At 38.9% G+C, this 16,074-nt stretch overlaps 1 protein-coding gene across 2 annotated transcripts in view; it reads left to right on the forward strand.

Moving 5' to 3' along the window:
• phactr2 (phosphatase and actin regulator 2) overlaps positions 1-16,074 on the forward strand; it is a 47,110-nt gene that overhangs the window by 11,105 nt on the left and 19,931 nt on the right. The window contains exon 1 of one of the 2 annotated variants that reach the window (XM_062430183.1): positions 7,808-7,987. The exons of the other annotated variant lie outside the window; for it this stretch is intronic. Coding sequence (XP_062286167.1) covers positions 7,945-7,987 — 43 coding nt within the window. The 5' untranslated portion in view covers positions 7,808-7,944. Of the gene's footprint in view, positions 1-7,807; positions 7,988-16,074 lie in introns of those variants that run through there. 2 annotated transcript variants of the gene reach the window in all.

The raw sequence follows: 16,074 nt of genomic DNA on the forward strand, positions 1-16,074 counted from the left end.
AAAGCACAGAGGAAAAACAAATTGCTCATGTGAAATAACCAAAACTATTGTGACAAAAACAGAAAATGGTGTTCATGTACAATACAATCACAGAAAATAAGTTTTAAGAGGCTTTAATAACAACAAATTGCTAATTCCAGGGAAGCCCCCTCACATACATTGATTTCTTTAGTAGAATTTAGTAGAATTGATTAGCAATCTCAACAATCAAATGCAGTCAAACATTTATTTAATATGATATGCAAACTTCTTAACTCATATTTGTTTTAAAGACTGCTGTTCTGATGAGATTGCACTGGTTGTGTACCGAGACCATTTAAGTTCAGCTCTTCTCAGCTGAGACTGGTTGCTCGTAGAACAGGGCCTGGTCTTCGCTGACTCACACTTGACTGTTATGACAGTTTGTGGTCTGAATCATGGTCCTGGTGAAGAGAAGTCTGGCCATTCACTCTCAAAAAGGTTAGGCATGCAAAAACTATGGGTATAACCTCACACATCTAAACCATTGGATTTATGCATCTAAAAGGGGTGAGCAACTGTACATCATTTTAAGTTATGATTTATGCTGAAACTTTATTCTCTGGATGATCAACCACTGAGCTATCATGAATGCAGAAAATAATTTTATATCCTTTCTTGCACTTTGGCAATGACAAAATTAAGAGGACTGTACCCTGACAAAAACTGAGTTTAATAAATAAATCAAGGGGAGGGGAGAAAGGCTCTGAAAAGTAGCACTTAAACAATTATTACCCTCTTGTTCCGCTGAGGCTACTACTTAATATTTGATGACTCCCTTCCTTTCTTCGGGACCTCCTCCTCCTCCACCTCTTCTGTCTTTCCTTTCACTGTTCTGGTCAATGAAAAGGTCAGCTCCCCTGAGTTGATCTCTGTTATTTAGTGTCAGGAAGAACAATACCCTGTTTATGAAAAGTGTAACCTTGAAATACTGGAAGAGGTGTCCTCTTGACTTTGAGTATATTCCTAAAGATCTCTGCTTTGGATGGTGTATTCTTGTACAGATTTAAAAGCATTGGATTGATCTAAGCTAAATCCAGAAAAAGCTTTCAGGTAGTGGTAGCCAAATGGGTCAATAGTGAGATTGTGACCTTAACGTCCCAAAGAAGAGATAAGTGCATGATCAAAAAGTACCACCAGTGTTATCTTTATCTTTGGTTTTTGTTTTCTTTACCAGTGTGTCTGCCTCTTTTACACATACACTTGTTTTTTTGGTTGTCAGCTGAACATCTTAAAGGGAATTCAGTAAATAAAATATACTGGGCGCATGGAAAGTAACAATTGAATATTGGATTCATGAAGTTCTTTTTTTTAAAAACTGAAGAAACAAATGGGAGAAAACCTGGACTGTACTGAAAGTAAACATTCACAGGACTTGAATACAGACAATAGTGATATGCTGAATAACATGAACAAAATTAAAAGGAGATATTGCCACAGATTTTACACATCCATCAGTTTGCACACAATGGGAAGAAAACTGTTGTATAATGTCCTTTTCAACTCTGGAGTAACTCACTAAAATATTGCTCTGGTTCAAATTATCTTCAGTCATTGCTGCGATTCTAGGGTGTCAATGTGTGTTACACCCAAATGAAATTGATCACATGGTGCATCATAGCCATAACAGGCGGAAATGTGTTTATTTTAAGGCTCTGTGTGAACTGTTGTGTACACGAAAAAAAACAAAAAAAACTCTTGTCAACCTTAACTTGAACTTTATTATTCCCAAGGGGAAATTTGTGCAGACTGAACATAAAATACATAAAAACATATGATAAAAATATAAAGAGGCACACTTTCATGAAACTACATCAGTGACCACATAAAACCTTTAGTACATCTAATCCAGTTATCTTTAAATTCAAACATCAGTGGTTAAAACATCTCCATTATCACCTTGTTAGACCAGGCCTCTGTTGATCTGCATCTCAAACTCCAAACTGTCTGTTTGGGTCTGTTTGGGTCAGGTCTAACTTTCTCTGGGTCCCTTTTGAATTGACTCTCTGTTTTAAAAAAAAAGAAAAAGCGTTATGCACATCAGGTTCGGGTAAGATTTCCACAGGTCTGTTTTAGAGAGGATCAAGATTTTGAATCTAATCAATCTGAGAAGATCTCAGATGCTGCCAGAATGTTGCGCAACCTGCAATACACTGGCAGCATGGAGTTTCAGAGATGTGAAGAAGTGTCTAATGAAAAAGGCAATCAAGATCCTCTTGTAATTACTCCGTCAGGGTCTGTGTTCATTATAGACACGACAACACAACATGCACATGAAAGAGAAGTACTGGGCCAGTACACCTGCAGACCTCTTTAATCCATGTCTTCTTCTGTCATCATATCCGTACTCTCAACTGTCCTTATTGTCTCTTTAGCACGTGTGCCCTCCAACAAATTCAACATGCGCTGTTGATGCATCAAGTTAACATCATTACTTCCACATCAATGCTAACACAGTCACTTTCCTCTGTTAAATTCTCTAAGTACTTCCATCCTCCTGTCCAGCCTCTATCCTCCCACCTCTCCACTGACTTCCATCCTGTCTCAATTATCTACTTCAATTCACCAACGGCAGTACCCAAAGTCTACAGTAATCCTGGCAGTTCTCAGTTGTGAATGTGTGTAAGGCTGACAAACAAAACAGGATTTCGAGTCTTTGCAAAGCCCATCAAACGGCTGTCAGATGGAGCTAATTTGTATAATCAGTTCTCTTTTCATTTTCCAAAACACATTACAATGTATTCATGATGCCCAGCACAAACTGTACCTGATGTACGAAGACAGATGGGCTGTTACCATTAGCTAAACAGGCAGGTTTACTGCTCTCTGTGAAACGATTGTGTTTACCATGTGATCTAGGTGACACTGAACACAAAGTCCACATTATCTTTTATTGCTTATTATATAAGCACTGGTTAGCAAAATCTCCATAATTTCTGATGTTTTAAAGTGAATGATTATAAGACAGGTGTTTTTCAGGTGTTTTATTTGTAGAACATGGTACAGAAGACAAAGCTTTGTTTGCAGTGTAATGTACGTTTGGTTCTTGTCTATGTTTGACAAACATTTCACCAATGCAACTGTATCTAATGTCTTTCAAGTCCATGTGTGCTGGGCACCTGTATGTGCATAACTAACTAACTAACTAACTATGGTTCAACCAAATGCAGAATACTCAAGATGTCTATGTTTAATGTTACGTCTAACCACACTGGAATAAGAAGATTTAAATATGCCAGAGTCAGGTGATCCCACTCAAACATTTTAACAATTTCAGCCTGCACATGCTGCTGTTGAAGCCAGACACTGCTCTGTTTTGATGGCCCCATTTTGTCCTTTGCTAACTAAGTAAGTTTGTTTAGAGGGCACTGCTGGCTTTATTTTTCCTATCCCAGCAACAATCTTTAGCGACAGTGTGCTCTCTTATGTGATTATATACATTAATTCTTTAAAATGAGCAGTGAAAAGTAGTGGCATGAAGAAGACAGGGGTTTTAGAACAAGAGAGAACAAGAACTGTTTAAAAGACAAAATATGTTTAGTCTCCTTGTTAAAGGATTCACAGTTTTTCAAGTCTGTCTTAAAAAAAAGTCAGGTGCCCAAACGACCAGTGAAAGAGGTTTTCCTCGCTGTAATCCCTGTTATTCATACTGGCTGTTCAAATACACTTTCAATGTACGTGACAGGGGGCATTTTAAGTGGATATCTGCCACATTTACAGTATTTTTATCATCAAATTCACTCTTTCCGTTTCCCTGTTGAGCTTTGGTTGAAGCATAGTAACAAAAAGAGGGACTTTGGTACTAAAAAGACTGTAATGTTGAAAGATATCTTCTTGATTTAATTCATTTGGACGACTGAAGCTTCATATCAGCTTTTGAGAAACTTTTGAAATTTTGGATGGAGACTAGTGGATTTTGGCCCCCATTAACTTATATTGAAAGTGCATTATGAAGGGATCTTCTAGTGGTCCATATGAACAGGAAACCTCTTTGAGTGTTCATTTGGTCACCTGACTGTTGTTTTAAGACAGACTTGAAAAACTGTGAACCCGTGCTTTTATCTGGAGAGAAGTACTTTGAGTTGAGTAGGAAACACTAGATGGCAGTATTAGTCTTAATGGAAAATCATCATCTGGCAACATTCAATTGGTAGTGTCTGCTACGTGTGTGTGTTTGTGTGTGTGCGAGAGAGAGAGAGAGATAGAGAGAGAGAAAGAGAGAGAGATAGAGAGCTTTATCTGTCATCACTGTCAACAAAGTGTCAGATGAGACTCTGCAGAACCCAGTTTGGCAGAATTGAGTGGTCAGACAGCCGACAGACTGGCAGAACACACACACACACACACACACACACACACACACACACACACACACACACACACACACACACACACACACACACACACACACACACACACACACACACACACACACACACACACAATCACATTACACTTTAGTTGACACCCATATTGAGAGTCTGAGGCGGCAGTGTTTGGCTTGGTTGGGCACAGTTGTCAGTGAGAAGCAGAGTGAGCTCATGAGGCTAATATTAAACAGATATTTACTATCAAAGGATTTAATGGTCATGCTGACAAACCTTGACAGATTTTCGCCTTTGCTCCGTTTTGACCCGCTCAAATCTGTATCACGGTTTACTGTCATCTTGTCTCTTTTGAAAATAAATCACCCCCGGGGTAGAGCTTGCTCCACCCGGGTGACCTCTCCTCTTTTTGGAACCACAGACACTGTCCACACTCTGCACTCATTTATTCATTACGCACTGTAAACCAAAAATATTGTGCAACACTGGGGTCTTTAAACTCCCAAGCCTGGTCTGACATCTTCAAATGTTCACACCAAATGTTCACACCAAACAAGACATGAAAAAGCATAAAACAAGATATAAAATGAAAGAATAACATAAAAAGAAGGTAAAGATAAGCACACATTTAATAAAACATTAAAACAAGGGCATATAAAATGTATTGACTACAGAGCTGAAAGAATTAATCAATGGATCAATAAGTGGAGCAAAGGAAAAAAATTAAAAGTAAGCATCATAACTGTAAATCGTTTAACTCTATTCCAAATTTAAATGTTAAAAATTCCCTTATTACATCTTCAGTGTTGGGGATCAGCTGCTTTTATTTCTTTTATATGATAATAAACTGAATAACTTTGGATTATTATGGGCTTTAGGGAATTGTGATTTTTTTGTGACATTTTTTACCTTTTAGTGACATTTTCGATTAATCCACTGACCCATAAAAATATCTGCATGAAATAATGAAAATAATGAATAGCTACATCTTTAATCAAGTTGAATTGTTTCAACACTTTACGTTAAAGGATAGGTTTATAATTTCAGATCTGTCTAAAACAATAGTCAGGTCACAATATGGACACTGAGGGATGTTTTTCTTGTTGTAATCATTCCTCCTGTTCATAATGATCATTAAAAAGATCCCTTCCTGTGTGTTAAATGTAATAGTTTATTTGGAGCTTATATGAGACTCATATAAAAGTCTTCAAAAGTTCAAATCTCATTTTAGTACTAAATTCCCTCTTTGTGTTTCCCTGTGGAGATGCTGTTAAAATCCATAAAATAACATATCATCTTTCTCCCTTATTAAAAAAAAATCCAGACTCTATGAGTATGCCAATATTTTTTTATTTCCAATGTTTTACTGCTGGACACAAAATGTTTCCTACTTCTCTGTAAAGTCATTGTATGAGTGCTGAAGGCTTCAAGTTTCCACATCACACTTGTAAGTGCAATATTGGATTATGGATTGGATGGATTTTCAGCATACGTAGATTTTCGGTGAGCACAGAGAAACTTTCCTCGTCATCAGATGAATGTGAAAACAGTCTTCTATTCTTTCACAGTGGAGCTAAACAGCCAACTAAAGGAACATGAAGCTAAACATATTTTTGACTGCAGGTGGACTTCAATCAATTGATATAGACCCAAATGATATGGAGCAAACCAGGGCTTTAGGAGTCTCTGGGGTTTTCAGGCCATTGGGCAGTTGCTCACTTTGCCTTGAAAGCCATTAGTTCCCCTTATCTCCAATGATTAGGACATGATTAGCCCTGACTATGCTGGTGCTCTAGGTGATATTTTCCCAAGGGGGTGATGGTGGGTGGGGCTAGTAGGGCTGCATGATAATAGCCAAAATATGAATCACGATTATTCTGCCATGTCAGAATAAACCATTTATATTGCACTTCAGCAGTATTGTTGCACACAGAGGATGAGAATTAATACAATTACACAGCTTTGCTTAGATTGGTGCCCCCCCCCCCCAAAAAAAAAGGTGCAATAATAGGCCCTACCTCCAGTCCAAGACCTTCAAAAATGAATTCACAATAAATTATAAATAAGTGGGGATATTCAGTGAGGTTGCATGTGAAGTTTTGGTGGCTCTCAGGTGAAAAAATGACCTGTAAGGCGTTCAAAATGAAACCAGACGATAACCCATGCCAGTCAGCAGGGGGAAAAGAAAAAAGAGAGGGCAAACAAGTACAAGCAAGAAGGGTGAAGAAGTGCATAATGTCCAAAAGTTGTATACAAGTACACTTGTGGGTAAACAAAACAAAACAAAACAAAACATTTAGCGCTCCCCTGCTATAGGTCAGTATATTGTCACTGCTCTGCCCCTGTGAGCTAATTGTCACTCTATTTTACCCTAGTGAGTACATTTTCAATCTATTTTGCCCCAGTGAGTACATTTTCACTCTATTTTGCCCCCCAGTGAGTAAATTGCCACTCTATTGTGCCCCTCAGTGAGCAAATGTTCACTCTAAATAGCCCCATTGAGTACATGTTCACTCTATTTTGCCCCTCAGTGAGCAAATGTTCACTCTAAATAGCCCCATTGAGTACATTTTCACTCTATTTTGCCCCCCAGTGAGCAAAGTGGCACTCTCTTCTGCTCACAATTAGTAGATTGTCACTGTTTTGCCCCCAGTAAATACATTTTTACTGTTTTGCCCCCATGAGGAAATTCTGACAAATTACAGTTCTGCCCCAGTGATATGTCACTCTGTTTTTCCCCCAGACATGTCATTGTTTCCCCCCAGTGATATGTCACTCTGTTTTGCCCTCCAGTGACTAAATGTTCACTCCTTTTTGCCTCCAGTGACTACATGTTCACTCCGCTTTGCCCTCTCTCCAGTGACTAAATTTTCTCTTTTTGCCCCCAGTGAGTACATTTTCACTCTGTTTTGCCCCCAGTGAGTACATTTTCACTGTTTTCCCCTTCAGTGAGTACATTTTCACTCTGTTATGTTCTTCAGTGAGTACATTTTCACTGTTTTCCCCTTCAGTGAGTACATTTTCACTCTGTTATGTTCTTCAGTGAGTACATTTTCACTGTTTTCCCCTTCAGTGAGTACATTTTCACTCTGTTATGTTCTTCAGTGAGTACATTTTCACTGTTTTCCCCTTCAGTGAGTACATTTTCACTCTGTTATGTTCTCCAGTGAGTACATTTTCACTGTTTTGCACCCCAGTGAGCAAATTTTCCCTCGTTTTAAACTTTCCCGCTCTGTCAGGCCTGCTTACATTACTTTTCTTGTGTTTTGCCAGTGTAAACTTGAGTGTGAGGGTGTCGGACCCTTCACCCTTTGACCCCAGCAGCGCCTCTAATCTGTGCAGCGGAATGAGAGGCATTCTTCAGCTGCTCACAGGAGGAGGGGGTGAGAGGTGGGTGGGAGGGGAAGTTACGACGTAGTAGCGTCCCAGTCAGTCAGCGAACCAAGTTTCCAGCGACTCAGCCATCACGGTCTGAAAACCTCTTTCTTTATTGAAATGAGCTCAAACGGCGGCCGCGGGCGGGATTTATGCAGTGATACAAGTCCGTGATCGCGGGTTTGGAGGGGGCCCGGTCCGGCCCGGACCTCCGTAAGAGCTGAATATGGGTCAGACTGCAGTCTCTGCCGTATCTCAGCCTGCAAGCGGTGAGTGTGTGTGTATATACGTGTGTATGTATGTGTGTGTGTGTGTGTTTGTGTATATGTATATGTGTGTGTGTGTGTGTGTGTGTGTGTGTGTGTGTGTGTGTGTGTGTGTGTGTGTGTGTGCGTGTGTTCCCTCTCGCTCACATTCCGCTATCTTCATTCAGGAAGTGTGCTCATTTTCGTTCTCTTTTTCTCTCTTTTCTTTCTTTCTTTTTGTCGCTTAATTAATCGAAATTTCACTCACAGCTGATCACAAACTAAACGTTTAAACGGCTTCAAACTAAAATAGGAAGTGAGCTAACTAAATGTGTGTTAAATTAATTTAGCCGGTGTTGCATCACACACACACACACACACACATGCACGCGCGCGCTCGCGCGCACACACACACATACATTATAAACTTTTTTTTTTTTTCCTTCTGAAGCCCATCTCTAAGGTTACATCCAAATTCACAGTCAGAAACTTGTGTCTTACTCATAGCTACACAGGAAATGTCATCACTTCTTTTTTAAATGTTGATTGTGCCCAAGTAAAAGACTGTGCTGAACTCCTTACTATGGCTTCCATTAACTGCAGTTATTTCCCCAATTAACTGATTGAGTGCTTGGTCTGTAAATGTCAGAAAAATGTCAGCCCCTGACAATTGCTTGAGACTCAGGGTGATGCCAAAAAAAGCTTTATTTGCCTGATCAAAACCCAAAGATATTCAGTTTACAGTGATATTAGGGCAGCGATTTATGTTTATGTTCATTATCTGTTATGTTCTCGATAAGTCGATAAGTTGTTTGGCCTAAAAAATGTCTGAAAATGGTGGAAAATGTCAGTATCTATTCCACAGTGCCCAAGCTGATGTCCTCAAATGTTATTGTTAAATATATGTTACTGTTACTAACAGTCTACAACCTTAAGATATTCAAGTTATTATCATAGGCGACTAAAGAAACCTGGAAATATTCACATTAGAGAAGCTGGAATCAGATTAGGCTTTTCTTTCTTTGTTTCTACACTTCTTTATTCAGATTTTTGCTGTGATTTGTCACCAGTCTGACTATTAACAACATGACTGACACTCATCATAACAACATACAGAGTTTTAAGGGTGCACACAGTCGATTGGAAAAAAATCTAGACACTATAAAAGTCTCCATGAACTTTAAGAAGTTTTCACTATTTTCTGACATTTTATAGATAGGTGTTAGTTGCAGCCCCAGTTAGCTACATACATACTGATGGAAGGATGCATGGAGAATAACAGTGAAGCTACACAGACAAACATAAAGCTTTACAAGATAATACATACGACTACGAATACATACAGTTATTGAAAAGATCTGAAACATGCCGACAAAGGCTGGGTATCGGTACCTTTAAGATATCGACCGAATTAAATCGATACCAAGTATTATTGAGATGTCTCCCATCAAAACATACCTGCAATTGATCCCTTTTTAATTGTGACTAAGTAGCCATGAAGTATTAAAGGCTTTTTAAAATGTATTACCCTTTTGAATTTCTCAGTTCTTTTCAATAATTGTACACTGGTGGGATCCCCAAACTGAAGAGCATCAGAGGAATGCCTTTCTACACCTTAGCAGCACTCCATGCACCTGTTTTTTGACTGGGCATGAATGCATAAAGCTCTCAGTGCGTCAGTATTTGTAGTAAAACCATGTTAAATACGTATGAGCATCCTGTACAGCCACACTTACGGATAGTTTTCTCTTGCCGTCTGTAGTCCTTGGTCTATCCGTGAGCAATAAAGTAAACGCTTCACGCTTTGTTTCACATTTTTATGGGAATGCTTGAAGGCAGCGAGGTTCAGGAAGAGATGACTGACTCCGGATGAAAACAAAACTGGACCCCTTTTATGACGCTGTCAGCATTTAAAGTAAAACTGTTTTGTAGCACACTTAAGCCAACATGCATAGGAACCTGGGGCTAAAATAATGATCCATATGCTCTGCATGGTTGCATTATGGGTTACCGAATGATGCTGTGATGTGCTTTTAATGCTGAATCTACACTATTAAGAGAATGGGAGGGAAGTGAATGTAACAGGGGCCTTACAACATTAAACTAATTTCCTGTGAAGCGTAATAAGTTTTGGTTCTGTGCTAAAACACTGTAAAGCTGCAGTTTCCTGTTTGTTCTGGTACTCTTGACATAATCCAAGCTTCTAGGTCCTGTGAGTATCATGAGTTAAGCTGTACTGTGCGTGTTCTGGCCTACTTGTATTGGAGAAAGATTTGGAAGAAATGACCCAAGTGTTAAAAATGCAGCTAATGCCCAGTGTTGCCCCTCCCTCCTGCTCTCGTCCAACACCTCTTGTTGCCTTGTTTTCCTCTTCTTCCCCTTCTATGTCCCTGCCCTCGTCTTTCCCACATCCTCTTTTTCCATCTCTCTTTTTTCTCTCTCTCCTTCCCCACTCTTCTCCCTATTTTGTCTGTCTTTGCGTCTTTCTCCCCCTCCATCCCTCTTCCTCTGTTCGTGACGTCTGGTTGTTCTTCCCTCCCCGGTGACTTATAGTGAAGGAAGGAAGCCTCTCCCTTTCCCCTCCTCCTCAACACATGTTCCTGCTCTAATGTCTGAAAAAGACACGCAAGCTGGCTTTGTCACAATACATAGCCGCTTTAATCCTCTAACATTGTACCAAACAATATATTTGAAACAACACAATGCCAGGTTGAGCGACTGTTATGGAAGTTTTGTTTGTTTTAGGCACACAGAATAAAGCCTGTGTGAAATTCCTTTATTCAGATGTCTGTCGTGTTTAAAGTTGTGTTTCTGATGATCCTACCCATTTCAACAGCTGCTGTATATCTAAATCCTGACTCACCCTTCTACCATGACATCGCGAGTCATCTGTTTCAAAAATAAAAACGCTTCAGTGTGAAATCCAGCGTGGCATCGTGGAGTCGAGTCAGCAGTCGTAATATGTTTATAAAATCCCCGAGTTCAGCTGAGGTGGACTGGAGCCACATTGTTGTAATTAAAAAGTCATAGTTAATATTATTGCCAAAAGAATGGCTGAAGAAAACCTACTTTGGTTGGACGGTTCTGTCCTGCCTGAAGTGCACAATTGTTGTAAAAGTGCAAACCTCTGCAGTTCTTGTGGTAGTGAATGGATTTTAAAGTCTGTGTGTTCTGAGTTTGTCACACCACAGAAAAAATGTATTATTAACCACCCAGCCAAAATTCAATGATTAAAACAAATCACCAAGAATATAAAATTAGGTTTCAAAATCAATGACTCAACCCGTCCTTCCAGCCAAACAGCTGGTGCTGAAGCTGCTGGCAGCTCCACTCATCAACGGACCCTTCAGCTGGGTTTTAAATGACCCCTTGAGTGCTAATGTTGACCTAAAATGGCCCCATTCACCAGTAACTGCAGGTTTTCTGAAATGAATCCCAGTTTGTTTTCCCAGTCTACTTGGTGTAAAAATGTATGTGTGTGTGTGCGAGTATGTGCGCTTTAGTGTTTGTATTGTTGTGTGTGTGGGTAGGGCTCATGCTAGTAACCTCTCTACGTTATTGAGCCACCCCAAACAATCCTGAACATAGAAATGGTTAAATATTTTAACCATATATATATTTTATATATGGTATATATTTTATTTTAATGCTCTAACTCCACACTTCAGTACTACATAGTTCACAATTCTTTCACTAGTCTTCAGCAATTATTGTATAATGTGTTTAAAAAGAAACCTATGATTTACCTTCACCCAGGTTTGCCCAGAACTGATTCAGGTTTGTTTATATGACACTGGAATTTAAATTAGAGTTAATAAAATATTACTTTACCTTTTTATTACCATGCAGATTGATAAAGTGAAGGCCTTAATTTCCCTCATTTAATCTGTTCTTGCAGGCCAACCATTGAGGACTCACAGTATATCTATTTTCATTTGTAATACTGTACATATTCTACAGGCTTGTTTTTGTTTGGCTTTGAGGTTAAGCTTTATTGTATTTTTAAGCTCCAGTATAACTTACTTTAGTGGACAAGCTCATGCTCTTACTTCCTTTCTTACTTACTGTGTGCGATTTTTGCAGCTGAATATGTTCTGCATGTGTGTGTCATAAGAATGCAAGCTTACTAAAATATCTGTTTCCTGTATTGCTGCATGGCAAGCAAGCATCACAAATCTTCCCCTTCTTCTTTATTTGTTTTAGTTTTGGAGCTCAAACATGTCATCCGTCCAGTTTCATCGAAATGCTTTGTAATATCGATAGTAAGGATTTTATCAGGAAGTGCTGAAACGTACAATGTATTTCCAGAGTAGTGTTTTTGATAAAGCTGTTGTTCACAAGCCATCCTGGTCACGTATTTTGTCACCTTTTGTTGGCCTCATCTTGTCTCTATTCCTTAAAGTTGACTATAATTTTTCCCCATCTCCCCACAGCTGTTTCTCTTCCCTTTCTCTTGTTTCTCTTTCTTTTTGCCTTCTCTACTCTGCAAGTACAAGTAGTAAGCTCGTCTATTGTGCCCCTTTAGTTTCCACTAGAAGTTCAATAGTTGGGCTAATGGTGGTGATAATCGTTGTTACTGATTTTCCCATCATTAGCAGAACAAAGCAGCTGCTGAAATGCACCTATTGTTGTGATTTGATATCAACACAGGAAAAGGAAATGAGTGTGTGTATGTGTGCGCGTGTGTGTGACTGTGTATGTATATGTGTGTGAGAGAGAGAGAGAGAGACAGAAGTAAATTGGTATCAGGGGAGAGCATGTTCTGGGCTCTGCACTGTACTTTTCCATGTCTTCATTCTTGGGTTTTGTGCTCTTAGTTGTCATGTTGTGTATGTTAATGCTGTTTTTTTTGGTCATATCCTTCAGCAGTCAGGGTCATAGTGTTTATGTTACTCTGTGATTTGAAGATATATACCACAAAGGTTTTTATATGTAAGAATTGAGAAGCAATTTACATTCACATTACTTTTTTTTTATTGCCAATGAGTGAACAGGTTGTAGCATAATGAGACCCTAAAAATGGGACCTTTTCAGAATTTCTTTGTTAAGTGTAATCAGTCGCTGTGCCTGTGGACTGATTTCTATGTGAAACTCCCAGGTTGGATTTTCCTGAATGCCTTGCCTCTCTCTAATGTCAACAAACGGCCAGCATCTACCTCAAAAAAATGGTGCTATCTGAGTACCCTGCAGATATTAGCTCTCCAGCTAACGACACAACTAGCTGCCTTTGTCGACCACAACACATTTCACCACAAAACGCCCCTGCAATGACCTTTCACCCTTTCCTGAGCACATACTCAACCAAAACAAAATCATTTCCTCAACAAATGAGCAGGAAAAAGCTCCAGAGCAATAGTGGAACATAGCTTAACCCATTTATTTTTTCTGTTGGTAGTCCAAACGTGGTAATAAGCACATATTTCTTGCACCCTGGCCACAGCTCGCAGAGCCTTACAGTGTTTAGTAGTGTTTTAATTCAGTGGTTTGCGGATCAGTTAGGTTTGGTGGTTCATTAACACATATTTTTGCAGTTTGGATTTCTGTTAAAAAGCCTTTAACAAAAGGAAAACGCATCAGTAATTACATCCTCTGAATCTATTTCATCTTACTATTGGAGCCCTGCTTCATAAATTAGGCTGATGAGACATCTGTTTCCTGATAGAGTAATCATACTTTATCCAACTTAAGTCTTAAAATTATATGCAGAATGCTTTCACTGAAACAACACATTGATCTGGCATCACCAGTAAAAGAAAAAAGAGCCAGTCAGTTTCAGCTGAAGTCCATCAGTGATACGTATTGAGCACCAGATGGCCACCAACATCATTTATTGGCATCAGCTGTCTCTCAGTATTGGTGAGAGCCAACAAAATAACAGGGCATTGATTGTTTTCAGTTGAGCTGAAGGTTAGGATATGGATTTGTTTTTATTCTTCATTTCCTGGAGTAAACACTTCCTATAGAGTAGCTAATAGGGATGTAACAATACACAGCATTCATGGTTACGGATGTACCTCATTTTTGTCGTTTGTGGTCATGGTTTGATTTGTTTGATGTATAGCAAGAAAAAAAAGAGAAGTAGAAAGTAAAATGTTGTTCTTTTTTGTAATGTAAACATGTAATAGTAGCTCACTGGCTAAAATGTTAAAACATTTTAGTGTGTTGAGGTGACTTCCTTATCAGGAGGAGTTGGGGCGGTGGCTTAATAATAAGTCCGATGGCAAAAAGTAGAAAATAGTAGTTGTTACACCATAAAACAATAATTTATAACAGTGATTTGTCACTGTTTTGAAAGCAGCATATTACAAATCATATGGGTCATTCTGAAAACGCTCCTATGGGTTGTTCTGAAGTGCAGGTACAATCAACCTGTGACCTCCTAGACCACGTGGTCTAGTCCCCATCTGTCCTATAGAGGGCGGCTGGAAACACACCTATTTTGTTGTTTCGGTGAGGATATGTTGTTGTTGTCTCTTGTTTGTCTTTCTGAAGGCAGCGACACTGCAGTGTAAACCAGGGTACTTTGGCTAAGCCGGCTATCATACGCCCATGAGCATGCTACAGCTAAGTGCTGCCGAAACGTTCTGTGCGCAACTCAGAATTATTGTTCCGTACATTGGATAAATTATTAAACTATTTGGACTGTAATTGTTTGGGTCACAAAGCACTTTGGGATGAACACACGTAACATTACACCCTTAACAGCTAATGATTCATTTACTGTCAAATGTGCTGAATGTCTGGATCATCTTAACAACTTTGGTGATTATGTTTTCAGCTTTGGTCTCTGAAATGTGGGAGAATGTTTTGGCCAACTATGTTGCTGCCTAAGCTTCTTAAATAGAACAAAACTGCACTGTTGCCTTTTCTTTTCCTGTGTTAATATCAGTAGTTATTTGGAGGCACATGAGCTGAGATCACCAGCTGGTCAATACGCAGTTTTGATTTGACCCATTATCAGCATCCACACTCTGCATGTGTGCTCATTTATGTGACAGCCGTTGGTTGAGAAGGGTCTATGAAGGCAGCCATGAGTGAAGTCCCTCTCATCATCTCATCTCATCACTCTTTTTTTCCTTTCCCAGATAGTTTCCTGGATTATAAAAGTGTGTGTGTGTGTGTGTGTGTGTGTATGTGTGTGTGTGTGTGTGTGTGTGTGTGTGTGTGTGTGTGTGTGTGTGTGTGTGTGTGTGTGTGTGTGTGTGTGTGTCTGTGTGTGTGTGTGTCTATATACAAAAATAGAGAAGCCAGTAAGTGGAGTACTGTAATTGGCAACTATTTTGATAATAGATTAATTGTTTTTAGTAATTTTTAAAGAAAAAGATGACTCAATTAATTTCTGGTTCCAGTTTCTTAAATGTGAATATTTTCTGGTTTCTTTAGTCCTCTATGACAGTAAACTGAATGTCTTTGGATTGTGGACTATTGGTTTGGACAAAACAAAACATTTATGGTTGAATCTGTGATTGGCATGTTTCACCATTGTATGACAATTATGGACCAAGAAACTTATTGATTTGTTGAGAAAATAATGAACAGCTAAATCAATAATAATAATTGTTGTTTTCAGCCCTACATTGTAAAGCATGGCTGTGTTGGAAATAACTCCTTGTTCACACTTCACACTGCTGCCCATATAAAGTTATGTTTATAATGTAATAGACACTCAGTGGTTTACTCCATAGTGAGCAGTAAATTGAGACGTTGGACATATGAATTGTCATTTTGTTAGTTAGTAAAACAATCGTTTTATTTTGTTGCATTGTGGGGATTTTTGAGGGCACTACATACTGCGTAGTTTCCACACTCACTAATCAGCCAATCAGATAAAAGGATGGAGTAAATATAGTGCACTAAAAATGTAAAAAAGGAAGTAATTTTGGACACATCCCATGTCTTTTATGTGTCCCCTATGCATGAAAACATTAATGAAACCATAACAACCAAAAAATAAAACACTGTAAAATGGGGGCATCCTCTTTTTGAAGCCTACATTTGTAAATTTGCTGAATGCTGACACGACGAAATAGCTTTTAGTTTATGAAAAAAATACTGTAAGATTTTGAGATTTTAGGGTACAGTACAATATTTGATATAGGTTGTCCATTATC

This window comes from Scomber scombrus, chromosome 12, assembly GCF_963691925.1.
Source record: "Scomber scombrus chromosome 12, fScoSco1.1, whole genome shotgun sequence".
Taxonomy (NCBI): domain Eukaryota; kingdom Metazoa; phylum Chordata; class Actinopteri; order Scombriformes; family Scombridae; genus Scomber; species Scomber scombrus.